Raw genomic sequence first — 27992 nt, forward strand, 5'->3', positions numbered from 1 at the left:
GGCGGGGCGGGGCGGCCGCCGGGCCGTGGGGCGGGTGCGGGCTCGGTGGTGTCAGGGGGCGCCCTACCGGGGACTCCCCGCCGCCCGCCTCCCAGCCCGGCCTGCACCTCGGCTCCCAAAATGAAAGCGGGGCCTCGGCGTTCGGTCCCGTCGGGCGGAGGCCTGGGAGGCGGCGGGGGTGGGGGTGGGGGTGGGGGTGGGGGTGGGGGTGGGGGTGGGGGGCGTCCGCACCTCCGAAGCTTGTCGGGGAGGGGACTCCGGGCCACCAGGCTTCGTGTCCCCCTCTGTTGGCAGACGTGAGGGAGGCTTGAGGGGGAACACCCCCCTCTCCACCCTTATCCCACCTGCTTTCTAAACCGTCGTCTGTCCTCTAGAAGAATGAAAACCTACAAAGGAAGTCCTGCCCCTACTCCATGCCCTTCAGGGTCCACAGACTTCCACTTCTGCACAATCGCGGGGCGGGGAGCGGGGGAGGGACCTGTACAAGGCCACCCGCAGGGGCCGGGGCCCTGAAACCCTCACCTGCTGGGGCCAGAATGTCCTCACCTGTAAGGGGGAGTCAAAAGAGGCCCTCCCCGTGGATTGTGGTGCGGAAGAAATACCTGGGTTGGTGGGGCTGGCAGCCCCTTGGCATGGGCAAGGCCAGACTGTGACTTACCAGCTTCCCTCTCCTCTGCTGGACATGGCACCACCACAGGAGCGATTTTTCTAGAGAGCAGCTCTTGGCATGCCTGCAGGAGGACCTGGGAATGGGGGCGGGTGGAGTTTGAAAAAATACTTTTGGATCTGCCAATACTTTTGGTTCCTGTCTCCAGAAGCCTTGGTTCCACTGGGGCCCTCTTCCATTATTTGAAGGTCTCCAGGAGCCCGGGGATGGCTCTGTCTTTCCCAGGAGAGGGCAGAAACCGCCCAAGCCTCCAGTCAAGAACCCTGGCCCCGGGCGAGCAGCAGCACCATCCTTGATCACTGCCAACCCCAGTCCATGTGCACCTGTCAGGTCCCAGATGCTGGAGGGACCACTATGTGCTGGACTTGGTGTTGGGTACTTTATGCTTTTATTTGTTCTCAAGCAACCCACTGAGGTGAGGATTGTTTGCCCACCCAGGTCTGAGTCCCCATCTCATGCCCTGCCACCTCCCAGGGGATGGCCCAGCCTAATGATTGGGGGTGAGGACTTTCTTCTACCACCACTTCTGTCCTTCATGGATAACCAACCATGACAGCACCCTGTGGGCAGGGCCCCATCTTCCCAGAGCCCACACAGGACCTGACACATGGTCAGCACTCTAATGTCTTTTGGACGAATGATTCCTGGGGACCGAGAGTTGTGGGCTCTGGACCTAGCTTTAACCCAGTGCTCTGGCCCCAAAGCCTCAGGGGGACCCACGGAGGGGCTGACATCTGCTGTTGGCTCCTGAAGACTTCCAACTATGCTACTTCCAACTCATTACCGCTAATGTTTGGGGACACCCTGCATATGACAGATGCTATTAGAAAACCAAATTCTGCTCTATCAGGAAGCAAAGCTAACAGAGCACAAAGCAGGTTAGGAGGGGAAGATTGATGAGCCAAGGCCCCTGGAAAATAAATGAGGGAAGTTTTCTTTGCCAGAATACTTTTATGTATTACACTTGGTTCTTGTTAAAGACACAGACACCCCACTGATCTCCATGGCCCAGGGCTGGGGAGATGGGCTGCTGGGATTGGGAGGGTGCTGGAGGAGGGGTGGGTTTACAAGACTTGACTTAGATCAGTGAGCCTCTGGGAGAAGGATCCATGTTGGGACCCAGCTCTGGGAAGACAGCTCTGGGCTTGGGCAATGGAGCTGGACTAGGTGTCCCACTGGTGGCACCCTTCCCAGGAGGCTTGTCTCCAAATGAAGGACCTGGGCAAGGCTGGGCCTTGAGAGATGGGGCCAGGAGGGTCGCTCTGGTCAGCAGTGGCGCTGCAGGGGCCTTTTGGCACCTTGTCTCTGGGCCCTGAGTGGGCAAGGGTGGTGTTTGGGAGTAGCGGCAAGTGGAAATTACATCAAAGTAAGTGGCATGCTGGCTATGTCCTTGAGGGGCTCCCAGGTGAGTAGGGAAATCATTCTTACGCCCGTTCAACACATGTTTATGGAGGGTCTTCTGTGCTTGGTTCTGGGCATTGGGGATCCACAAGAGAAGACAAGTGGAATCTGCTCTTCTAGACAAGTCAGTGGGTACTATGACCCCCCCCACCTTCCCCGGAGGTAAGTGATCGGAGAAAGGGATGTATGCAGAGGAGGGTCCCCGTGACTCTTAAGAGGGGCCAGAAGAGGCTTCACAGAGTGGAAGGCCAGCCAGGCCTGAGTTCAGGAGGTCACCAGTCAGAGCACCAGGGGAAGATCATTCCAGGGGCAGGAAGAGCAGAGGCAAAGGCATGGCGGCATGAACGTCAATGGCATGTCTCTGGCATGATGAGGATTTGAGCAGGGAGGGAGTGTGAAGGGAGGGGCAGGAGAAACAGGCTGGGGCTCCACGTGACTTGTGAAAAGCTTGGACTTTATCCTCAAGACAACAGAGTCATCTGAAGAGTGGGACATTCAGCCACGGAGGCTTCCTTCCGACTCCGGAGGGAGGGTCCTTCGCCTCCCTGCTGTGTCCACAGGGGGCATTGGTGCAGACACCCCCGGGCGCTCCATCCGCCGCTGGAAGAATACGCAAGGCCAGGGTCACTGCCTCATATCCTGGCCTGTGTGCTCTCTCTCTTTCTCTCTCTCTCTCTCTCTCTCTCACACACACACACACACACACACACACACACACACACGCACATGCACACGCCTGCCTGCCCTCCAGTAGCATCCTCTCTTCCGCTTGCTGTTTCGCTGGGGCAGACTCGCTGGGGAGGGGCCCCTGCTCTCCAGGGAGAAGATCAAAGTAGGGTTTTCGACTGCAGCTCTAGGAGGATAATGAGCTGGGGTCCAAGGGGGAGGAAAGCCATCTGGTGCTGGGTTTTGTGCTTCTCCTCTAACTCGAGGAGCCTGGACAGGCAGAGGGGTTATTTGCTCTGAACCCAACCCCTGACATGTTGCTGGTCAATCACAGGACCAGCATTTGGGAGCAAAATGCCACTCGGGAAAGGGGAGGCTTTACCTGCCCAGACCACGGGGGCCTCTCGACAAGCTCAGGCCCTACTGTGTGCCCGGAACTAGTCTAGGCTCCTGGCACACAGTAGTGAAGACAGACGAGGTACGTCCTCTTTTGGAGCCAAATATTCTAGCAGGGGGAGAGAGGTGATACACACGCAAAGAAGATCATTTCGGATAATGGTAACCGTGAAGGGGTGAGACAGGCAGGGGGCAGGCAGCTTCCCCAGGAGGAAAGGAAAGAAGGGAGAGCCGAAGGGAGGGCATCTCAGGCCAAGGGGCCAGTGCAGAGGCCCTGAGGAGGAAACAACCCTGGTGTGTTCAGGAAACGTGTGGAAGGCAGGGCGGGCTGTGTGGAGAAACAGGAAGGGCTGGTGAGAGAGCCGGGGCCCCACGGACGTTGTGGGCCGAGGCAACAAGCTGTAGTTGGATACAATGGAAACCATTGTAGGGGGGCGCCTGGGTGGCTCAGTCGTTAAGCGTCTGCCTTCGGCTCAGGTCACGATCCCAGGGTCCTGGGATCGAGCCCCACATCGGGCTCCCTGCTTGGCGGGAGGCCTGCTTCTCCCTCTCCCATTCCCCCTGCTTGTGTTCCCTCTCTCGCTGTGTCTCTCTCTGTCAAATAAATAAATAAAATCTTTAAAAAAAAAAAAAAGAAACCATTGTAGGGTTTTAAGGAGGGGAGTGATGTGTCACTTGTTTTTGTTATTTTTTTAATTAAGCTTTTTATTTTAATTCCAATGTAGTTACCTGATGTGTCTTTAAACAGACTTTTCTAATAGCCAAAAAGGAGAGACAACCTTCATCTCCACTGATGAGTAGATAAACAAAATGTGGCAGATCCACGCAACGGAGATTTTGGGGCAATAAGATGGAACAAAGCACCACTACATACTAGAACATGGACAAACCTCAAAAACATCACACTGAAACAAAGAAGCCAGACACAATTGTAGGATTGTAGGGTATTGTAGGATTCCATTAATATGGCAGGTCCAGTAAGGCCAATCTGGAGACAGAAAGTAGATTCGTGGTTGCCTGGCACGGGAGTGGGGGTAGGGAGTGGCTGTTAATGGGCACAAAGCCTCTTTTTTGGGGTCTAAATGTTCTAAAAGGAGATTATGGTGATGGTTGTACAAATCTGTGAATATACTACAAAAACACGAATTGTATACTTTAAATGGGTGAAGTTTATGGCATAAAAATTATGTCCCAATAAAGCTGAAGTTTTTTGTTTTTTTGTTTTTTGTTTTTAAGACCTTTCTGGTTTCTGGGTAGAGAACAGACTGAGGGGAGCAGGAGTAGACAGAGGGAGTGGGGGGGCTGGTTCAGTCTCAGCCCCAAAGGCATCGGGGCCCTGGGCCGGGGGTGGGGGTAGCGCAGCCCGTGTCCAGCAGACAGTGGTGCCCTTCCCGAGATGGAAAAGCCTGAGAGGCCCAGGCTGCCGTGTGGACGTGACCCCAAGCCTCGTGTGGAGTGCAGTGTTGGGGAGGGGGCATGTGCAGGAGTCTGCAGCTGTGAGCTATGGGGACCGTAAACTTTCGAGTCACCAGCCTATAAATGACACTAAAGCCACAGGATTGAATGAGCTCATTGAAGAAGAGAGAAGAGGCCTTTGGTTTGCGTGGCCTCGGCGGCTGGTACGTGGCCACAGATGTGGCCGTGCCTCTGAGTGCTGAGGGGCTTTGGTTGGATTCTCAGGCACAGGGCTGATGCCAGGACTAGCCAGAAAAGAGATGAATTGTGGGGGTCCCGACTGTCTTTGGCTAGGCTCTCTCGTCCTGTCCAGGCAGGTTTATTTCCTGGGGTCAGGAAAGGCCCCCGCGTGGACAGCTTTATTCTCAGCGCCATGGCCGCAGGGGTCCTGGGCTGTGTCGCCTGCCTGCCGCTGGAGCCGCTCGACAGCCCAGTGGCTCTGATGCGCCATCGGGGTGGCGTGTCCCTGGGCTGGAGCGGGTACTCGCTGAGTTTCCTGGGTGGGGTTTTTTGGAGTGCTCAGCAGTGAATGCCAAATCCAGAAGAATTTTTCCCTCTTATAAAAACACCCTTCCACCAATCCTGTTGCTCATTCAGGACTGGAGGCTGAGGCTCTCAAATGCAAAGACAGGCGAGTTTCATGCAAGCCCCAAGAAATGAGTTGGACATTTGGGGGCTTCCCAATGGTTAGTGTTGAGCCCGGGAAGATGGTGCTGGGTCAACAGCCCCAAACTCGTCTGCTCTGAACTGTGCCCAGGGCCAAGGAGAGAACAGGGGTTGGGGTGATCGAGCTCCCGGTTTGTCCAGGACTGAGGGGTGCCGAGGCTGGGGGTTGCTCAGTTTGAAAAGCAGCCAGAGTTCTGGGCAAGCCGGGAAAAGCTGGCCCCCTACCACGGGAAGGCCGTGTCTCAGGGTGCCCCGAGGTGCTTACTCGCGCACCGCACCCCCAGAGGGGTAGAAAAGGGCTTTATGATGACCAGATAAAAAAGCATTAGAGCCCTGAGTATATAGGACATAAGTTGTTATAAGTTGTCTATAAATTTGAGACCGAAAACTCAGTGGAATGCCTATAATCTGAAGACTGAGAGGGAATGCAAAGGCCACGTGCCTGAAATCAGTCCGTGGTAGAAGAGGTCAGCACAGGGTTCACTCCAGGGATGGCGGGTACTGGCAGAGAGCAGGAGGGAGCTCTCTGGATGCTGGGAATATTCTCTATCTTGATGGGAGGGGAGGCTACATGAATGGGTACACAGGTGAATATTCCTGGAGCTGTGCACTTAAGATTAGTGACTTTTACACATGTGACTGTGTCTACACTATCCCTCAGTGGAAAAATTCTTTTAAGGGGCGCCTGGGTGGCTCAGTCGGTTAAGTGTCAGACTCTTGATCTTGGCTCAGGTCTTGATCTCAGAGTCGTGAGTTCAAGCCCTCTCTCTGCTGGGCTCCATGCTGGGCATGGAGCCTACTTAAACAAAATAAATTCTTTTATTTTTATTTATTTTTTAAAGATGTATTTATTTATTTGAGAGAGAGAAGGGGCAGGGGGGAAGAGCAGAGAGAGAGGGAGAGAGAGTCCCAAACAGACTCCACACTAAGTGCGGAACATGATTCGGGGCACGATCCCACGACTCTGAGATCATGACCTGAGCTGAAACCAAGAGTCGGAGGCTCCACCGACTGAGCTACCCAGGTGCCCCCCAAAAAAGTTCTTTTAAAAAAAGTTTCATTTGGGAGCACCTGGGTGGCTCAGTCTGTTGAGCCACCACTGGATTTTGGCTCAGGTCATGATCTCAGGGTCATGGGATTGAGCCCCTTATGGGGCTCCGCTCAGCAAGGAGGGTAAGGAGTCTGCCTGTCCCTCCCCCCCGCTCTGTCCCACCCCCACTTGCACTTGTGCGTGCTCTCTCTTTCAAATGAGTAAATAAAGTCTTTGAAAAAAAGATTCACTTAAAGGCTCAAGAAAGGGGCGCCTCGGTGGCTCAGTCCGTTAAGCGTCTGCCTTCCGCTCAGGTCATGATCCCAGGGTCCTGGGATGGAGTCCTGCATGGGGGGGGGGGCGGGCGGTCCCTGCTCAGCGGGGAGCCTGCTTCTCCCTCTTTGCTGCTCCCCCTGCTTGTGCTCTCTCTGTCAAATAACTAAATAAAATCTTTAAAAAAATTTAAAAAGTAAAGGCTCAAGGAAAAATGGGACTAATTTAAAACCCTGGAGCCATGGAAAAATAAAACTCAAATAAAGGAAGACACAGTGATTGAGCTGGAGGGATGAAGGGTTTCCTTAAGAGAAAGATCAAGGATGTAGAGACAAAGATGAAAGAGAGAGGAGGCAGATAGCTCCCGGCCTCTGGTGAGATGGGATTAGACGGTTGGACACGTCTGTCTGTTCTTCAGCAGGAGAGATCCCAGAGAGATTTCCCAGACGGAGAGGCAGTACATCAGAAAGCAGGGCAGATGTCTTCCCTAGGGAGCACGGACAGGCCCCGCGGGGAGGGTCCTAAACCACAGTGGGTGGCGGCAGTCAGGGTGGCCCCCTTGGTGATCAGGTCAGCTTGGGACAGGGAAGGTGCCAAGGCCACATGGCCATTGTAGGTGGGGAGCCTCACGCTGGGAGAACATGTGAAGCCGGAAAGGTGACACAGCAAAGGGTAAGGGTGCAACCAGGGGACACAGATCGAAGCCTGTGCAGGACGCTCCATGGAAGGTCATCTCCTGGTTCGAATTGCCCCTGGGGAAGGGGTGAAGGCAGATGGAAAATGGTGTTTGAGACCCAGAACTCACTGGCATCCTACCTGCCCCAGATCCAGAAGATTCCAAAGGGAAAAGAGAAGGCCCCGGAGCCAGAAAACAGCCTTGGCTCCACACAGGCTGGCAGAGGAGAAGGGCCATCTGAGGAAGCAGCTTCAATTTTCAAAAGCGCAGCTGGACCTGCTTGACAGGAGTGGGGCCACAGAGGGGAGGGGAAGCTGCAGGAACAGAAGTCAAAGGAGAGGCTGCGGTGCCTTGAAGTCTCCGGTTCCCCTCCAGATGGGAAGAGTCCAGAGCACCATGGAAACACAGGGCAGGAGGCCCTTGCTTCCCCGGTACTCCCGGGGGGACCAGTCTCAGCCGCTCCTGCTTCGGAAGCGGAGAAGGGTTTCCACTGAGACGTAGGTAAGGGGGAGATGAGCCGGAGGCCTCTCCCCTCAGAAGTCAGAGGAAACTTGCACAGATGTGCCGCAGGTCATCTCATGGCCCTGCTTTAACCTCTTCCTGGCTTCTTGCTGCTCAGATTAAAATCAGACTCTGCAGATTAAAATCAGACTCGAGGCCCTGCAGGATGGAGCCCGGTCCATCTGACCTGCTCCGACCCACTGCACAGCGCCCTGCATTCGATGCTGCCCTCCCACTCCTCAGGTGCCCCCGTACTTCCTACCTCTGGGCCTTTGCACCTGCTGTTCCCGCTGCCTGGAATGGTGTGTCACACAGGTCTGCTCCCCATCTCCAGTGTCCCCCCGTCACTCGCCTATGTCCCCTGCCTGTGGCCTCCCCAGCACCGAGCTCCGTCTGCATGCCGGCCCCACCCTGCCACGGGCCTGGAAGCCCCACGGGGGCGGGGACCTTGTCTGTCTTGTCGAAGCTGCAGCGGCAGCACCTTGCCCACTGCCCGGCAGACACGGTTAATGGCCTCCTGTGGAATTACAAAGCCTGGAGGGTTCTGGAACGGTGGCCTGGGCAGTGAGCCGCATGACCTCTGAAGGTCTGGGGCAGGGCCTGAGAACTTGCATTTCTAACAAGCTCCTGTTGCTGCCGGTGCCCCAGACCCAGCTTCCATACTCTGAGAACCACGGATCTAATGATTGCCCAATGCTGGATCATTCTGTGGGCTAAAGCAGAACCTTCCGCCCCAGGTCTCAGGGGAACTCCCAAGGGAATAGTGACTGGTGGCAAGGGGCTCCTGAGGGTCAGGGCAGGGAGACAGCCACACCCCTGATGATTGCAAGGTTGGCCAATAAATCCAAAGCCTTGGGAAAGGGAAGTTGAGGTGTGGGCGTGCACGTGTGTGCACGTGCCTGTTTCAATGGAGGGGTAGGGAGAGGTCAGGGAAGGCTTCCTGGAGGAGGTGACATTGAGGGCAGCCTTGAGGAGTTTAGTAGGCATACCCCGGCGGCAGAGGACAGTCCAGGCAAGAGGGGCAGAGATGGAAATACATGGAGGTATATGAGAACATGGGCAATTCTAGATTGGTTTCCAAAGGAAAGAATCTCTGGGCTATTTGCAGGCTTTTCTGGGTTGAGTTTTACCATTCTCTAAAACACCGAAGGCTTCTGGGAGACAGATCTCAGTTACCATTCTTTACACTTATACCAGGGAGGGCTCATAATTTGTTGTCCAAATTGGGACACTTTTGAGAGCAAAGGGGGCGTTGTTAATTAATGTGCCGGAACAACAGGTTTAAGAACTAAACTGTCATGAGCAAATGTCATGAGCAGGATAAGGGCCACCCTAGATTTGGGGTCATTTACGTGAGGAGGGGAGAGGAAGGGTGTGGTGGGGGGACCACTGTGGGCATCTGCCCAGAGGCCGGGAACAACTGTTTGACCTAAGCCTCAGTTTCCCGCTCTGTAAATCTCTGCCTGCCATGCCTCCCTGTCGGAGTTGTAGGAAGGATTCACCAGGTGTGTTCTGAAGAGGAAAGATGAACGGGACCTCTCCCACTACCCCCCGCCCCCCACCGGCCCTGCAAGCAGAGGGCCTCTGCTAGATTCTGGGCAAGCTCCCAGCATCTTCCTTAAGCCCCACCCCTGCCTGAGCAGTGGGGGTGGGAGGATGGGGGGGTGGGGAGGGTGGAGGGTCGGGGGGAGCCCCACCTGCTCCCCGCCAACCAGGCCAGCCCCTGGAAGCCCTTGGATCTTTACCCCAGTTTCCCAATTTCATAGATTCAGGGCTAACGGCAAAATGCTTGCTCAATGTGAAAAGCGGAAAATGTTCAGATTTATTGCTTTGAGATTTTGGGTTGTCTCCTGGGCCTGGTTGATGTAGTTTCCTCCAAGTTTCAGAGCATTTTGTTTAAAAAGAAGGATTTTTGACACCAGCGTTTTCTAGTTTACAGAGAGCGTTCACATAATAGCAGTAACGATCATTACTATATGTATTGAGTTACTACACTGGGGAGCTCAATTAACCCTCGAAATCACCCTCCCTTTCCACAGCGACAGGCGGAGGCTCAGAGAGGTTAAGGGGCTTGCCCAAGGTCACACAGCCCAGGAAAGGGCAGGTCATGGTTTCAGTCAGTCTGTGCTCACCCTCTCCAGTTCTGCCTTTCTTATCTTCAACTTGACCTAATGCACGCAGATTTACAGATACACAGTGGGTGAGAACAAGACAAAACAAAAACCAGAGGCTGTTGTGGAAAAGAGAGGCTGGAATGCGTATAAAAATAACCAGGTATGTCCAAGAGAACCCTCACCTTCCCAAACAATATATTTTGTGCTAAGATTAGTTTTGTAATGATGCAGGTGGTGGAGGGTCCAGTGGGGCAGGGAGTCAGTGAGCAGAGGACTGGCTTTCTAGGTTCTAGAACTGAACTGTCCAAAATGGCGCCCAGGGACCACATATGGCTATTTAAATTTAATTAAAATGAAATAAAATTTTAAATTTAGATCCTCACTTGCACTTGCCACATTTTAAGTGTTCAATATCCACCCGTGGCCACCCTATTGGACAGCACAGAGATAGAGTATTTCCATCACCACAGAAAGTTCTACTGGACAGCATTGTGCTAAGCCACCAGCAAGCCTGCTCCTGTCTGGTCCACACTGTGTTGGAGGGGCGGGCAGCCGCTGATGCAGGTGACAGCTTCCTCTGCCACCAAAGCGAGATGCCATCCCAACACCTGAGCCCCTCCACTCAGGGAATGTTATGACTCCATGGATGCAAATAATTTTTTTTAAGATTTACTTGAGAGAGAGAGAGAGCACGAGCAGGAGGGGCAGAGGGAGAGGGAGAGAATCTCAACCAGACTCCATGCTGAGCGTGAGCCTGACACAGGGCTCGATCTCACCACCCTGAGATCAGGACCTGAGCTGAAACCAAGAGTTGGAAGCTTAACCGACTGTGCCACCCAGGCGCCCCTCCATGGATGCAAATAAAGAGCAGAAACCAAAGGAGTGGGCATTAGCTGAGGCCTTGCTATTCAGTGTGGTCTGAGGCCCGACAGCATCAGCATCTCCTGGGAGCTTGTTAGAACCAAAGGAGCTCAGGCTCCGTGCCTGACCCACTGAATATGAATCTGCATTTTAACAAGATCCCCAGGTGATTCAGCTGCACGTTCAAGTTTGAAAAGCTCTGTCTTAAGAGACAGGAGGAGCAAGATCAAAATATTGTTCCAAATATAGGGAACCAAACAGATATTTTTGGATATAAAAAAATAGCATTAGCACCCCCATTAGCGTGTGATTAAGCTTTAGTCACAGACGGCTGAGCATCTCTGTGCCACATAATCAACGAGCATATTTCCAAGGACAGAGCCCCAGTGGGGTAGCTGGGACGAGCTGGCCCTTCCCCATCTCCAGCACCTTCGCAAACCTCGAAGAGGTCCCCTCCCCAAAGCAAAGGAGGCAGAACTGAGATTCACACCGTGGGTCTCAAAGATGCTGCCTTTAAATCAGATTTTCTGTTTTTGCTTTTCTTTCCAGTGCATTTGGTTTTTGAACTCTGCAAACTGCCCTGGACACCAGGTGCTGTACAAAGCATCTAAACAAACGCAGTCATTTAAAAGGAAGCATCTGGAGGACTCTGTCCTGCTTCTCAGGGGTGTGGTGCTCTGCAGGCCTCAGTGCCTGCAGCTAGCTGCTAATAAAGCTTTCAGGGCAGGAACCAGCATCACGCCCCTCCATGAAGAAAACAGGTGCAAAAGGTGGTTCCATCCGACGAGACTTCAAAAGGGACTGGCAGCATGCTGACCCTTGGCGGGGGAAGGAGAGTCTGTTGCCGGGACTGGTTCCAGAACCGGGATTCTGTGGCTCCTCCTTCCCTGAGGATGACTCATCCCTTAATTTCTCTCTCCTCTCAGTCTACCTTGGGTCTTACTTATCTTTATTCCTGGAATGGAGTTAACTTGCCAAAAGGATGCTATTTCTCCACCTGCAACGACCCTCCTGGGGGATGAATTTTGTAATGTTCATTTTTACAATTTGCCCCCAGCGATAATGCGGAAGACCGAAGGCTGGTGGCAGGAGAGGGGGAGACAGCACCATGGGCCCAGCGGGGGAGCCCGGGGCCTTGGGGAACTGCCAAGTGGCTTTGCAATGGAGAGACATTCCAGGAGTTGACTCTGAGGAGCTGAAGGAGAGGGGAGAGGGGGATGGTCAAGGATGCTTTCATAACTCTCTTTATAATACTGAAAAGAATCAAAGCAGAACCTGCGAACAGTCCTGGTGTTTTGCCTTCACCAGCGCGTGGCTTCATTATTTTGGTAGCAAACCTCGATTTCTTCTCCGGGGAACAGCCTGTGGGGCATTGCACGGGGTCCCGGTGGGTCTGTCAGTCAAGATGCCCCACCCTCCACCTGCTGGGAGCACGTGACCCAGGCTAGGCCAATGGGAAGTCCGCTTCTTTGAAGGGAGACCGTGGGCTCTGGAAAGGTTTGAAGTGACCTGTCTTCAGGGGGTACTGGGGAGACTGCCCCCTTGGTTCTTGCAGCTTGGATTCCCGGCCACACCCTCTTCCTGTCATTTTGGTCTGACTGGTCACTCTCCTGAGATCCCATGAATCCCCGCAAGGCATTTCAATATGTTCTCTTTTTCTTTTTCCTTCCTTCCTTTTTTTTTTTTTTTGCTTAAGTTAGACAGAGTTGTTTTCTATTATTTGCAACTGAGAGCCCAAACTGTCACAAACCCAAATGCCCAGAAATAGGGGATTAGATCCAGAAAGCATGATACAGCACACAATGGAACACTCCACAATCAGGTACAGTGATAAATGTGTATTTGTTGGCATGGAAAGATCCTCACAGTATATAGTTAAGAGCAAAAGCAGATTACAGTAAAACAGGATACATAGTATGACACCATGTTTGCAAAATATATTCTGTACATTCATAGAAAAAGATCTGGAAGAAAATATAACTATTCATTCTGGAGGGTAGAATGGTGGATGGCTTTTCTTTCTGCTTAGCATAAAGATATTCCTCACCCTTTCCACAATGCTCGCACAGTGGGTTTTTCTGTTTTGTTTTGTTTTTTAAATGGGCACAGGCAGGTCTCCAGAGCCCGTCAAGAGTGAAGTGATTTCCTGGGTTCAAGCAGTGACTTACTCACCAAACACCAGGGTCTGCCATGGGGACGGCTCACCCGTAGCCCTGACCACTGCTTAAGATGCTGCTGAAAGCATCTATGTCTCCAGAGTAAGGAGGAAGCACTTCCCGCAGTCAGGGCGCCAGGGGACCCTGCTTATTCTCACAGCAACCTTGGGAGGTGGAGGTTCCTCCCTCTGTTTGATGGAAGAGTAGCCTGAGGGGTGAGGTGACCTATCTGGGGTCCCATTGCGGGGACGTAAAGCCAGGTCACTTGGCCTGGCTCCAATACCTCAGGGACTACTCAAGTTCGTAACAGCCAAACTGAAGTGGCTGAGCATGCAGGAGGGCTCAGAATTACCCTGTGTGGTCAGCTGTGGGACGAGCTGCCTGAACACCTCGCTCTGCATAATGGCCTCAAGGTTTAGGGCCCCTGGGTGGGTGGGGGCAGGGGGAGAGTGGGTTTGTGGGATACTCCTCCTGCTGCTCCTTCTTATCTTCCAGGCCTCAGCTTGAAAGTCTTCTGCTCAGAGAGGCTCTCCCTGATGCCCTCGGATCAGCCCTGGCCACTAGTGTCTCGGCCCCAAATCTCCTCTGTGGCACTTCATACGGCTTGCACTCATGTTACTTATCTGTCCGTTTACTTTATGGTCTATCTTTCCCCCACTTGGCTGTACGCTCCCTGAGGGCAGGGCTTGTGACTGCTTCACTCCCAGCTGTATCCCTGGCATCTAGCCCAGTGTCTGGTCTCCTACGGGCACTCAGCACGCATCTGGTGAATGCGAACAGATGGACACGGGGTTGTGACTGGGCTCACCTCTGCCTCTACCTGGCTGCATGACCACAGACAAGCTGCTGGCCCTCTCTGGGCCTCTTCCAAGCCTTGACTGAAGTATAAATATGCGACTCCATTTAAAGGATTGGCTTCACCCTTCCTGAATTTGTAAGACCAATTTAAGGGAAGGCAATAGAAGTTGGAGTCTAAACTTATGTTAAATCAACTGCTGGTTGATTATTTTTTCGGGTGAGAACATTGCCATGGTTTTCCCAGGAGTCACTGATGTGCAATGAACCCAATCGTACTTCTTATTCAATAAACTCTTTTATTGTAAGTTTACAGATTTTTCCATTACAATAATGAAAATGGCACTAGTGATTTGTTAACACTTAGGCCCAAATCAAAAGGGAACGCCTCCTCAAATTATAAGGTAAATGCCACGTAGTTGAACATATAGTAAATGTTGGGCAAAAAGCATTTAAAATATAGAAAATGGGGTCAAGGTTTCTGTGTGCGAACATTTTAAGGTTTAGTTTATCAAGATGCTGCTTTCGAAAGCACATGATTTTGAAACTATATTTATAATTTGTGATAAAACACAACTGCAGAGAAAAGGCAAAATCAAGCAAAACAAACGAACAGAAAACTCCCCAAATGAGAGGAAGTGAATCAAAGGCATGGAGACAATATGCAAACCTCCATTCACTGGGCCCTGGAATGGCAAGTGAGTGGGTTTCATAGAAATTCTCCATAGAAAGGAAAGTCTGGGCCTGGGGTGACATCGCTGCGTCTCCAAGTCCTGTCTCCTCACAGAGGAAAAGAAGTTGCTTGTCCGACACATCTGCCCTGGGTCTGCCTGGAATGGGGCCTACGTTCCCAATCCCTTTGAGAACAGTCCCAAATCCTGAAAAGGTAAGGCAGCCCTCCGGGGCCCCGGGCGCGGCAGGGAGACGGGTCAGAGTCGGCCCCCAGCCCTGCTGGAGCTGTCCGAGTGGTTCACCGGGAGGGGGTGGGCCTCTGTGTTGAACACCCAGTCTTCCAGGGAGAGCATGTCATCTTCAGAGAACAGAAGATAGAGATACCTGTGCCCCGGGGCGGGGAGGGAAGCACGACACAGCCGGTCAGGGCTCTGGGGAACAGGGGACCGTTGGCCACCCATCTCGGAGGCCTCTGCAACACGGGCCTGTGGCTAAGGGTGCAGGGAGTTTTGAGATCCCAAGTCTGTTTGCAGCACTGGTCCCAGGGAAGGAGCTGTGGATGCTGAGGACAGCACTGAGATCTGGGGCAGTCAGACCTGGTTTAAGGCTGGCTCTGCCCCTGCCCTCCCTCTGTTGCTTCCTACCTATCGGGCTTCACTCAGGTACTTTTACCACCTGTGGGAGAGGCCGGCCAGGCCCCCTTACGGCCTAGATTCTTCTTTCTTTTCACAGTGTCCTGAGTACTGCACCCGTCCAAACTCTTGGGCTGCTCCCTGATGTGCCCCCCGGGAGACTCTAGACTCAAGCAGATGTTAGGGCACTAAAATGAACAGGGAGTTGTGACTCCAGAACTCCAGCTTCCCAAGCCAAAGGAACAGACCATTCCAACCCACCATAAGGGGTTAAGCACAGGGGGACGGCTTTGGGGAACAGCAAGGAAACAGGGTGGCTGACTTCTACCCCAAGAAAGCGAGGGAATAGTGCAGTAGCAAAACTGTCGAGGGAGGGTCAACAGGAGTGACCACCGTCACCATCATTCCTGCCATTTTATAGAAGAAGACATGGTTTCAGAGAACCAAGGGACCCGAGGAGACAGGTTACAGAAGCTAACTTAGCACACCGCTAGTACTTGGAGGTGGGGTGCTGTCTGGTCTTTCCCTGAGGGGAGAAACCGGCCTGGCCCGAGGGCCACCCTGGGGACCCCAGGCCCCCCACCCCTCGTGGGCCCCCTGTGATGGCAGAACCTGACTGTCGGTGAAGGGAGGGACTGCTGACCCCACGCCTCGCCCTCCTCCTCCCTCTGGCCCTAAGAAAGTCCCGGTCCCTCTGGAAAGAATGCCAGCCAAGACCCAACTCACTTTAGTGTCTCCGCTAGAAAGAAAGTCTGCTGCTTGTTGTCGTGGTTGGGGATGCTACTGTACACATCTTGGATCCCAGAGAAACCAGCTTCCGTTCGACAGTATTTCTCCAAGGCCTGAAGAAAAGGGGGGCAGCTTTGGTCCAGGGAGAAGAGACCCCCCCCCCCCAAGACTTGTGCCTGCCCAGGTCATGAATAGGCAAGCCCGGACCACCTGGCATTTGTGGAAGCAAAAAGCCAAATTCTTGTCTCAGGGCTCAGCAGCCCTGCCCCCAGGGCCGAGAACTTAGTCCCAGCAGGCTGCTGGCTCGAGCTCTTCTCCTGGTCTGAACTTAGGGGATGTTCTTTTGGCCCTTCAGGGAACAAGGCTGATCTGACAGACTCACCCACAGTGGTGGACAGAGGAAGGCAGTGGAGGGCTGGGATTTGGGGACTAGACTTAGCACACCTCACGGAGTCCCTGTGGAGATATGGTCCCTCGTCCAGAGGTAGGAGGGCCAAGTGCTGTCTGCCTTTTGTATATAGATGCCATTTTTACACACTGAGGGGCCTGGGGGCTGGGCCCAGGAGCACAAAACTCTTGGCTTTCACTGATCAAGAGCCAGGGGCTTCAGGGCAGCAGGGGGATTCTGGCCAATGAACCATGTATGTGAACCTGAGCGGGCTCGTGCCCTGCGTGAGTGTGGGTGAGGTTCTTTTCCCCAGGACAGTATATGGCTCTGAGAGCAGGGGGCCCTAGGAGAAGCTGGGAAGCGGGGTGGACAGAGAAGGCTTAGCATCCCTCAAGAGACATCCTTCTGGACTCTCCATACCTGCCTTTGACACCTACCCTATAGAGGGCCAGGAGGTTTCCAGCTGGGTGGTTGGGAATAAGCAGGCTGGTGGAGGAGACACGGGGGCTGGGGAGCAGAGCCCAGAGACAGGTGGGGGCCACCCAGGGCTGGGCTGGCTTTGGGCAGAGGAGGGAGGTGATCCGCTGGCCTGGCAGATTTTTTTCTGTTTGAGAGGAGAAATCTAAAGCCATCTTCTCTGGCTTGGGGTCAGAAAGCAGTGACCGCACGTGCTCTGGGCCCCTCTGGCTCATGCCCTGCCTTTAGCCCTCTAAGTCTGCTGGCCCTGGAGCCTGGGCCCCAAAGGCTGTGGGCGCCCAGAACCCTCTTCATAAGTTCCCGGCCTGCTTTGGCCCAGCCGGGGACTTTTCGCTCTGCAACCACACCTTGACCCTTTGCATTTGGAACCTTAACCAGATGTCAACCTGCTGTGACCTTCCTCCCTATGCCCGCCCGAGCTAGGGCGCTTTGGAGCCTGACTGAATTCTCAGGGCACCTGTCACACAGTCACCACCCCGCCCCAGCGCACTCACCATCACCACCTCCCAGCCCCACTCCCTGTAGATGGGGTCGTGGGTCTGTCGCCACAGGTACATGTAGCTCTCCACCACCTCGGGCCGCAGGATGTAGTAGCTCTCGCTCAGCTGTGTGGCCACGGCCTCTCTGCCGGAGTTAAACCAGAAGGCCTCGGGCCCCAGTTTGGTATCTGTGGGCAGAACCAACCAGAGGGCCTGGGTCAGACCTCCCACCCCCCGCTTTTCAGGACCCAGCTGCCCCAGGAGCGCGCTCAGTGGCCTGGAAGCCCTGGCAGGGTGACTGGCACAGGCTGGACCCTGCCTGCGCTGCTGAGGCTGGCAAGTGCCCAGCTTCCCTCTTGGCCTAGGCAGGCCAAAGCAAGACCCTTGAGGCCTCGAGCATTTTGCAGTTTTAGAATCTGAGAGTCCAGATGAACTACCCAGCAATCTGGGGAGGAAAAGGTGTGGGCGATGTTCCCCAACTGTGTTTTGAGACATAAACCCTGCAAGATGTTAACCAGCCAAGGAAGAATTTCAGGTTTAAAGACACCTGGGGAAGAGTGGGTCAAATAAAATGAAATTGTCTCCTGTCTGCGAGACTTATCAGATCCTTTAACATGCTGATATACGGTGATGCTTCTCCACGGACCCCTTTCTGAGGCGACTGCTTTTCGCACCTCCCAGAACCAGCCTTCCAGAGCTGACAGGCTGGGACGCTGCCGAGGTGGAGATGGGGGAAGAGCTGCCAGAAGGCACACACTCAGGCAGAGGCAGCCGGATAGAGGGCTTGATGAGGTCTGAGGGGTTTTTTTGTTTTAAAGGTTATTATTTATTTGAGAGAGAGTACATGAGAGAGAGAGGGGAGGGGGAAGCGAGAGAGACAGAGAAAGAGAGAACGGGCAGAGGGAGACGCAGGCTCCCCGCTGGACGACGTGGGGCTCGATCCCAGGACCCCGGGACCATGACCTGAGCCAAAGGCAGACGCTTAACGACTGAGCCACCCAGGCGCCCCGAGTTTTGTTTTTGTCAGTTTGGGTGGTTTGTTTTTGGACAATTTGGTGCCATTCCTATTTGCTGGAGGACCATAATTATAACCATTGCTACAGCCACTACTTCTGATTTCAAGGGCTGTGCTGGGTGCTTTAGATACATTATTTCGATCCTTCACAAATGTTGTTTGTTTTTGTTTCCTGTTTTTTTTGCTAAGGTAGATGTTAGTGTCCCTCTCTCAGGCATATGGAAGCTGAGGATCAGAGAGGCTAAGTAATTTGTCGAAGGTAACACAGCAAAGCTGTGTGACCCTGGATCTGTCTGATGCCCTTTCCCTGGACTGTGCTCTCTCTCTTTCCCTCCTGGGTCTGAGACTCTAGGCCCCGAGTCTAGGCCAGAGGGGTCAGCTCCTCCACCCTTCAGCGCCTGCACACCCTGTCTGAGTCAGTCAAGTGCCGGGCTCTGGTCCTAAGTGTGCCTTCCTTCTTCCCATCAGGTCAGGACCCTGAGGGGCCCTGGGTTGTTTGTCCTCAAGAGACGACTGGAGCTTTGCAGGACATTCTACTCTTCCATGGACGGCTTCACAGAAGGGCTGTGCTGGGTGCCATTAGCCAGACCCTGGCCCCCTCGAGTTCTCAGATGCTTGCAGCTCCTCCTGGCTGCTAGCAAACAGCCGTTTTGCCCCAGCTGCTGACGGGGTGGGGGCATGAGCGGCCGCCGTGGCTGGCCTTGGACAGGCGGGCTGGCTGGAACCGCATGCTCTATTAAGCGGATGTCTTTTATGGTCTGGGTTGATTGTCCCAAATAGTGAGCTTTTTATTATTCCTGGGATTTCCTGTTTACGGCTCTGCCTCTTTGAGGGGAATCACAGACCCGTTGTAAGGACCCCTTGTGAATTGCTGGCTTCATGAAAACTGCTCCGAGAGACCTGGACTCGGCTGGAGGGGTCACAGACACCTTTCAAGCTAACACATGCCTTCTGTGCTGGGGCTGAAGACGGCCGGCAATGTGCTTTCTATGGGACCCTCTCTCTCATCCCAGGAGACCTGTGTTATTGTTCCCAATGAACAGATGAGAAAACAGAGGCCATCCCGCTGGTGAGTGGCCGACTGGCACTTGAGCCAGGTCAACGGCAAATTTTAGGTCCTTTCCTCCAAGACTGGGATTACACTCAGAGCAGTGGGCACCTCTCAGGGCCCTGGGGGGAGGGCTCTTTCTGAGGGGCAATGTTTAGAGAGGCAGCACACAAGGAGCTGGGCATCAGAAGACCTGGGTTCTAACCCTGGCTTAGCTACTCACGTGCAGTGTGACTTTGGTGAAGTCACTTCCCTGCTCTGGGCTGACTTAGTTTCCCCACGTGTAAGACAAGGCTCATGTTCTCTAATGTGACTCCTCACTCTAGCATTTGATAATTCTGCAACGAGTGTTAGGTGGGGATGGTCAAGAAGCTCTCGAGCTTTCTGGTGGTCTTGGTTCAAAGAGGGTGGTAAACGGGGTGGTGCCAGAGGTGGTAAGACCCCATAAATGGAGGGGTGCTGGGGAGGAATGGCAGAGGTACACTCAGGGGTAAGGGCTCGGGGAGAAGGAATCTGCTAGGCTCAGGAAGCCTGGAGGACCCTCTACTCTGTGCCCCTCACAAGGGACCTTGGCCAAGTCCTCTCTGGGCCTCAGTTTATCTGTGTTGTGAGGTTCGGCAATGATGCAAGGTCAAGTGTTGAACACTTAGCACAGGTGCTTGATACATCACCCCTATTTTCCTTTTAACTAAGGGTACAGTCTCAGTGCATAGACGGCACATCCCTCATACAAATTGTACATAACTTCCAAGGCGAGACTGCCCTAAGACCGTGTGTTCCCTTCCCTCACTGCCGCCCTGCTGGTTTTTCTAGTCCTTTCTGGTGTCTAGCCTCAGTCTCTCCTGCTGCCCCTTCCCCTTGCAGGGTTACCTGAGCGGGCGTATGATTCGTGGCACGTCTTGGTGATCTGGGCTGCGAGCTCTCGGTAGTGGGCCCTCTTTTCTTCCTTGGCATCCTCAGCGCCGAGGGCGATCATGCCCCCAGAGAAACAGGCCAGGTGCCCCATCTTGTGGTCCAGAATCCCCCCTCGCCACTCGGCAATGTAGGTCAGCCCCCCAGGAGAGACATTCAGCAAGTAGGTCTCTATTGCCTGGGAGCAAGGTGGGAGTTGGGCAGGGGGGAGGGGCGTAGGAGGGGGACAGAGAAGGGAGGGGGAGAGGATGGAAAAATGAACATTTTGCAGACAGCAGCGAACACAGCTCTGCTGAGCCCTCCATCCCAGGCAAAGGAGGTCCTCGGCCTCCACTGGTGGCTGGTGGTGGTCCCTGATGGGGCCGCTAGGAGGTTCTGCCACTCACCTGGCTGAAGCCAGATGCCTGCTGGGGGCTTGGACACAAGGCAGCTCCCCGGAGTGAGTCTCTTATTTAGACTTTTTAAAAAAATATTTTATTTTTAAGTAATTTCTGCACCCAGTGTGAGGCTCAAACTCACAACCCTGAGATCAACGAGAGATACATTCTCTCCCAACTGAGCCAGCCAGGCGCCCCTCTTATTTAAGCTTTTGTGTCTTTTATGTATAAAGATTTTTTTTAAAGATTTTATTTATTTATTTGAGAGAGAGAAAATGAGATAGAGAGAGAGAGAGAGAGCACGAGAGGGAAGAGGTTCAGAGGGAGAAGCAGACTCCCCGCCGAGCAGGGAGCCCGATGCGGGACTCGATCCCGGGACTCCAGGATCATGACCTGAGCCGAAGGCAGTCGCTTAACCAACTGAGCCACCCAGGCGCCCTATGTATAAAGATTTTTAAAAAATCTTTATTAAATCTTATCCATCCTCCACGATGTCCTCTGTTAGGGAATCTTAACCTGGAGCCCAGCTGGCCTGTGGACGGGCTCCACGGGGTCCAGAGCCCACTCAAATTGTATGTGACACTCTCCTGTATGTGCATTTCCATGGGAAGAGGGTCCATATATTTTATCTGGTCCTCAAAAAGGACCCACAGAAAGTTAAGAGCTGCTCTCTACAAGCCCTTATCATACACCTTCTCATTTAATGCCCATGACAAGCCAGGCCCACGCCCTCTACAGACAAAAGGGCCGAGTGGCTCATCCCAGGTCACCCAGCCACGCTGGGATTTTGACAGGGACCCCCACATGCCCAAACTGGGCATCTACTACCTGACGGCGGCTCCTGCTGGTAGCAAGGGGCTTTGAGAGCCCCCCCGTCCCCAGCTTCCATGGGAGATGATACTGCTGGTAAAGACTCCAAGGAAGTTGGGGGATACAGGTGTCAGGCCACGGTGCCCCCGCCCACTCCCTGCCGTTAGTCCCCAGGAGCCGTGGAGACAGAGGTGATGGCAGTGCCTGTGGCTCCTGGTCCACGGCCGGGCCTCTGGGGCCTGCATTCTTGTCCCTCCAATCTATTCTCCAGGGCTGGTCCTGGACCTCTGCTCTCTGTAAATAACAGACCAGTTTAACGTGACGCCGGAGACATGGCTCCCAGGAGCAGATTCCTCGGGTTCAAATCCCACCTCTGTCAGTTCCAAGCTGTGTGACATTGGGCGGGTCCTATGGGCTCTCTGTGCCTTGATTGCCAAGTAAATGCATGAAATGGGGATACGAGCATAAACCACGTCACAGGGTCGTGAGGATCAACGGGCTGTGTGTGCAGAGCTCAGCATACTTGCTGGCGCAGCATCCTCAGTGCACGTTGGCCACCACAGTTCCTCTCCAGTCTGTCCCCTGCCCCAGGCTCTTTCCAGTCACACCCCTCTCCTTCCAACAAGTATTCGAGTTTTCCATTAGCGGGGGCTCGGGGCAGGGGATGAAGCCCCCAAAGACACACAGCCTGGACCCTGCCTCAGGGAGCTCACCTGTAAATAGAGATTTCCAACAAAATCAAACACACGCGGGAATTATGATTTGTGATCAGCATTTTGAAAGAAACATGCTCCGCCTCGACTGCGCCGCCCCAGCTTGCCTTTGCGCAATGCTCCACCATGCGTGGCGCTGGAGACGGCGCCCCCTTCCAGGCCACTGCTGCCCTGGTACTCGTCCCCCGTTGCCTTTCTACATGGTGCTGTCCCCACCTTGTGCATCCTTCTCTGTGTGTTCTGTGGCAACCCTGTCTCTCTCCCAGGACTCTGAGTGCCGCCTGACAGCAGAAGCCACCACCCCCACTCTCCAGCCAGGGGCAGGCACACAGAAGGTGCTCAAACAACATTCGCCCTTGGATCACTTTGTTCCTTTTCCCCCTCCTGCAAGGTCCTGGCTGGTGGGCTGGCTGCAGGACCCTCACTGAGTAGCAGGTGGGGTGGCTCTGATGGCGTGACGTGCCAGAGCACCTGTGCCATGGGGGGCGGAGCACCGAGGGGCCTGGGGAGCCGCCCACTCCTGGGCTGGGTCTGCTCTGCGTTGGGCCCCCGCTCCTGGGCAGAGCCGGGTCCACGCAGGTGGGGAGGAGGGGTGGTAGGCTAGTCCAGGGTGCAGAAATCCAGTTCAGTCACCCGTCGTGGACACTTGGGGTAGAACACAGACATCCTGGGGAGATCCCATGAAGCCTCGCATGATAGCCCAGAAACTGCCCCTTCAAGACTGGCTCCCATGGGTTATTTCCATTTGGGGTTAACCCCAAGCTAAGTAATCGTGATAAAGAGGAAATGACAGACCAGTCTCTCTGTGAGGACACAGCTGAGACAAGCAGATAGGTGTGAAGATTAAAAACAAGGCTTTCTCAGACTCTAGGCAAAACACAAGATAGCACAGGCTGGGAACTGACCAGTGAGGCTTAAATCATCCAGGAGACGAGCGGAGCTGAGGGGGAATACAGAGACCAGGGCTTGGATCCCAGCTCTGCAATGTGAGCCTTGGGCCATTCTGGGCAAATTATTTCCCTTTTCTGAAGACTCCCTCTCCTCATCTGTAACATGGGAATAATTCCTGGGATGGCCATGAGGTTATTCAAAGACTCTGGCTTCCTTTGCCTCTTGGAGGGGACCCCACCTGCCCCACTCCCCAGAGGCATCTCGGGCAAGCCAGGCTCCTTTGTGGTTGGCAGGAGCACTGGATCTGAAATCAGTCGGATCTGTGTTTGCACCCTGACTTTGACACTGGCTGCCATGTGACCTCAGTTTCTCATCTGTAAGATGGGGCTAAATAAGACAAGGCAGTCAGGGCACCTGCCTGGAGGATGCCACCGTGACAGATACTCTCCCCGTTCTGCTTTTGCCCCTCCCCATGACCTTGAGGGGTGTGCCCCGTGGGCCCGTCTAAATCATCCCCACTCACCCCAGCTGGACAGTGGTCTCACCACGCCCCCCCGCCCAGGGCAGCTTTCCAGACTGTTTCCTGGGCCCTGGCCCAGAGGTTCTGATGTAGCCTTGTCAGGGTGCAGCCTGAGCAATGGGATTTTACAGCTCCCCCAGTGATTTTTAATGTGTGGACAAGGTTGAGAATTACCAGAATATTCTTCAAAGCCCCAAACTTGCCAGAGGCCCAGTCTTTACCCAGGATCAGAGATACTCCGGGCTATTCACTGGGGATATCAAATGAGGGGAGCAAAGCCAAGTTCTCTCCTGTTCAATCAAGGGCTTTCCATAAAGCTCCCAGTTTGCTTAAATAATTCACGGCCGTTTCTTCCCTTGAAGGCTCAACCACAGTGTGCCCTAAGGGCAGGGAACCAGGCTGCTCGCTAACTTCATGTTTACCCCGCAAGGAATGGAGGAAAGTACAGAAAGGCCTTTGTAGGCAGCACACTCTGTGTAGGCTGAACACTGATCCCCTGACAGCAGACACAGGCTGTGGTCTGAGCTCAGCCGAAGCTGAAGCTGGGGCTGAGACGCAGACAGAGATGGGACTGGAGTCCCAGTAGCGGCTTCATGACCAAGGTCTTGGTGCTGGGGACCTGGGCAGGGAAAACTCATCATCAAGCCCACAGGTTAAAAGGTCCATGGCTGAGGAAACCTGTTTCAATAGGCTTCCTTTAAGCACTACCATTCCTGGCCAGATTCATGCAATCAGAGGGTAGTTAGAGCTCATTCATCCATCTATCCAACGGTTCATACTCATCCACCCACCATATCTACCCATCTAACCATCTTTCCACCCGCCTATCCACCTACCCACCCATCTGTCCTCTACCTACCTACCAGTCCGTCCTTCCACCCACACATCCACCCACCCACCCATCCGTCCATCTGCCCATCCATCTATCCATCCATCCATCCATCCTTCCACCAACCCATCCATCCACCCATCAATCCTTCCACCCACTGATCTACCAACCACTCATCCATCCATCTATGCATCCATCCATCCATCCATCCATCCATCCATCCACCCACCTATCCCTTCAGCAATTGTGTGTTCATTCATTCACAAAATAGCTATTGTACACCTCCTATGTATTGGGCACTGTTTTAGAATGAGGCAGAGAGGGTGAATGACTAGACGAGATCCTTGCTCCCAGATAGCTCACATTCTACTTGGGGAAGACAGACAATGAACAAGTAAACAAACATAAGCATGGGGTAATTTTTGATGCTGATGAAGGCGAAGAAGAGAATAAATCTGGTGTATATGACAGAGAGAGGCTGTGAAAGGCCAGTTTCCAGTGACATTTGACTTGACCAATAAATGGGGCCCAGCCATTTGAACGCTATTCCAGGTGGGAAGGACAGCAAGTACAAAAGCCCCGAGGTGGGAATGAGTCTGGTGTGTCTGAGGAAGGCTGGAGACCAGAGCTGGGAGTAAAGGGGTAGGAGTTCAAGGGGATCGGTAGGTCTAGATCAGGTGGGCAAAGGGGAGGAGTCTAGCTTCTTCCAAGTGCAAATGGGGAGCCAATGAGGTAGGGACATGAATTTCCAGTGCTCCTGGCTGCTGTGTGGAGGGAGAACCGACTCCGAAGGGGACAGGAGCAAGAATTCTACTTTAGGGGACACAAGACCTCAGACCAAGGTGGTGGCAGAGTAGATCCAAGCTGTAACTTACTTTATAGGGAAACTAAGGCCTGGAGCCTACCCAGTGCCTTTTCCTTAGTTGGGCTCAGAAGTATCTAGTGATGGGCTGATGGGATTCCATAAACCCCTTGCAAATAGCTCAAGCTAACCACCTTCCTCTTCCATCCTGAAGTCTCCCTCTCTTTGGAGAGATTCATCTCAGCCTATCATCCCTTGTTGAGAGTTCACACCCTGTAGACAGACCAGCAGTGGTGAGGGACAGTGGGGGAAACACTGGGACGGACTTAGATCTGGCTCTAGCTCCAGCTCCGCCAGCTCCGTACTGTGTGGCTTTGAGCAAGCGCCTCTCCCTCTCTGGGCCTTGGTTTCCATCCACATAAAGAGAAGGAGCAGAACTGGATGCTCCACTGAGGGAGGCCCCTCCCTGCCTGCACATGCTAATTACATCACCCTTGGCTCTGCAGGGAGATGGCTGAGGGTCTTGCTTTGGCAGCCTCATCTGGGGGCTCCCGGGCCAGTGTCTGGCTGTGTTCTGGGCTCTGACACATTCACGGAGGCCCAGACACCATGGTTTCCAAATCAGACTGACTGCCGCTTCCTGTGAGACCTCGGACAAATGGCTTTACCTCCCTGAGCATGGGTTTTGCATCTCTAAAACGAGGATGCTAACATGGCCCTAATTTCAAGGCATTTGAGTACAGTCACAAGCTGTGTGTGCAAAGCACGTGGCTGGGAGGGAGACTTTCTTGTTCTTCCAGCCAGCTCGCCATGGAGGAGGGGTGGGCAAGGAAGACCCTGGCACTCAGGGGTCAGTGCCAGAGCTGGTGGTGAATGACCAACTGCCCACGAAGAAGTAGGCACTTGTCTTACCTCCAAGGCTTCGTAGTACATATCTTTAGCCTCCACATCTGTCTTGGCCGACATCAACCAGGATTTGATCAAATATTCATAAAAACTGTCCCCGAGGCCTCCAACCGAGACGTGGTCTGTGAAGAGAGAGAGGGCAGAAGCATTATCTCCTATTGCTGAGGCTGCCGGGCAGGCCTCCCCGAGGGAAGGCACCCGGGCAGCGAGTCTCCTCTGCTGGCCTCAGTGGCCCCCCCAGGGCCACGTGCGGGTGGGGAGCAAGCCTTTAACCAGCAGCCTCTGAGCCCTGCAGGAACAGGGGCAGAAAGGAAGCCCCAGGCTGAGACTCGGGGAACCCGGGGCCATCCTGAGCATGATCATCTGGCGCACGAGTGCACGACTCACCCGGGTGTATAAATCATGCCACTTCAGCAGGCCGAGGATGGCAGGGCCTCTGGTTATTAACTGTAAATGAGTTGCATTTCTTTAAAAAGATAATCTGGTGGCAGGGAGTTCAGAGATTTTTATTACCCGGTGACAAACATGGTAATTAATGCTGGGCAGGTTCATAAAAGGCCACGGAAAGGAGGAACAGGAGGTTTAATTTAGTCGGAATACAGAGCCACTTGGACAGACTGAGCTTCTGTTGAGCAGACTAGGATAAATGGAGTTTCCAAGGAGCAGGGGGTTGGGAAGAATTGGGTCTGAGGAGCCCGTCTTTGCCCTGGTGGCATCTGCCTAGAGTCGCCCATGGAGCAGAACCGAGTGACTCCACCCAGCCCTATCCCTGGAGAAAGACGGGTCAACCAGGATCACTTAACCAGAGAAGCAAGACATGGAAAACACTTCACTCACATGCTGTACAAATTAGCAACAGGGAAACACAAAGGCATTTAAAAATATGACAAGGAGCAACTTCAGTTCCCTGTTAAGATGCACTTAAGCAGAGAGACAGAGAGGAAGGAAAATGGGGGCAGGTTAAGGCGGGGCAGGGTCGGTGCGGAGGGTATTTCCAGCTCCTCTGGAGAAAGTGGGGATGGGAAGACAAGGGAGGGAAGGTAGGTGGGGGGAAAAGAGAAAGAAACAGAGAATCCATCAAAAGCTACCATTTCTCCAGGGTCTACTCTGGGCCAGGAGCTTTACTGTACTATCTATAACCACCTCCCAAGAATCCTGCAAGGTAGGCACTGCCAATCCCTTTCCCTGATGGGAAAACTGTGGGTGGGCCCACATAGCTCCTCCAAGGCCACCAAAGCGGCAGAGCCCTCGCTTTCTGCCACTTTACAGCCAACCAGAGCATGAAAACATCCTTCTTCTATGCCTAGAGATAGAAAGGCCAAGTGTGAAGAGAGCGGGACCCGAAGTCAGAGGGTAAAGGCAGGTGAGGACCAGGAACGTGGGCTGAGAGGAATACCCAGGGTAAACCAGCCCTTACAGCTCCCTCCAGCCCCATAAATAAATCATGGCCCAGCAAGGGCTCAGGACTTGCAAAAATTGGAACAGACCAGAGAAATCCTGAGCCTTGGAGAGGCGTGGGAGGGCGGTCTGTGCCGGCTGGACCCTGCTGTGTGAAGAGACACTCACCAGCACAGCATACCCCCCGACACCCCATTGCTACATGGAGGACATAGCACAAAGGGAGGCGCAGGGCCATGCCAGGCCCAGCGTGCTGATGGCGTGTCTGAAGCTGCAGCAGGAGGTCTATGCCGAGCAGGGGCTCGGGAAGGCTGCAAGTCAAGGCCAGCCTCCGCTGAGGGGACATCCCATAGCCCACAGAAGCAGCACGCAGGCATGCAGTCAGGGGCCCTGCCATCTCCATACTCTTCCGGGCCTGCCGCCTGTCACGGTTTTCTCTGGCACCCCAGACACTCCTAGCCCCCTGCCTTCCCATGTATCTCTCACCTGTGGTGACCCCTCCGCCAGGAACACCCCTTCCCCCGCCTTGCAGGGCTAGCACTTCCTCACTGCTACACCCCAGCTCAGGCATCCCCTCCGCAGAAAGGCCTTTCTCAGTGTTCGCCCAAGTCTGCTCGCCATCCTTCCTTACGTGAGGAGCGAGTGAGACAAGGTGCACATAAATCTGGCCCCACGGCGCCTCACGTGGGAAGCGCTCCGTGGCAGCAGATCTCCGTGGCAGCAGATCCTTCTGAGCC

General features: G+C 53.9%; 1 protein-coding gene across 5 annotated transcripts in view; it reads right to left on the reverse strand.

The window, feature by feature from the left end:
* Positions 1 to 27992, reverse strand: part of LOC112811541 (mannosyl-oligosaccharide 1,2-alpha-mannosidase IC) — a 170439-nt gene that overhangs the window by 15908 nt on the left and 126539 nt on the right. For 4 of the 5 annotated variants that reach the window (XM_073903160.1, XM_073903159.1, XM_073903158.1 and 1 more), the window contains 5 exons: positions 25864 to 25979; positions 19968 to 20187; positions 17050 to 17222; positions 15688 to 15803; positions 659 to 743 (listed from right to left, as the gene is read on the reverse strand). In XM_073903160.1, the coding sequence (XP_073759261.1) occupies positions 659 to 743; positions 15688 to 15803; positions 17050 to 17222; positions 19968 to 20187; positions 25864 to 25979 (710 nt within the window). Of the gene's footprint in view, positions 1 to 658; positions 744 to 12529; positions 14714 to 15687; positions 15804 to 17049; positions 17223 to 19967; positions 20188 to 25863; positions 25980 to 27992 lie in introns of those variants that run through there. The other variant, XM_025855658.2, reaches the window with a different exon arrangement.

Source organism: Callorhinus ursinus, unplaced genomic scaffold (genome assembly GCF_003265705.2).
Source record: "Callorhinus ursinus isolate GAN/ISIS: 27379988/994484 unplaced genomic scaffold, GSC_fseal_2.0 scaffold18, whole genome shotgun sequence".
In the NCBI taxonomy this organism is placed as follows: Eukaryota; Metazoa; Chordata; class Mammalia; order Carnivora; family Otariidae; genus Callorhinus; species Callorhinus ursinus.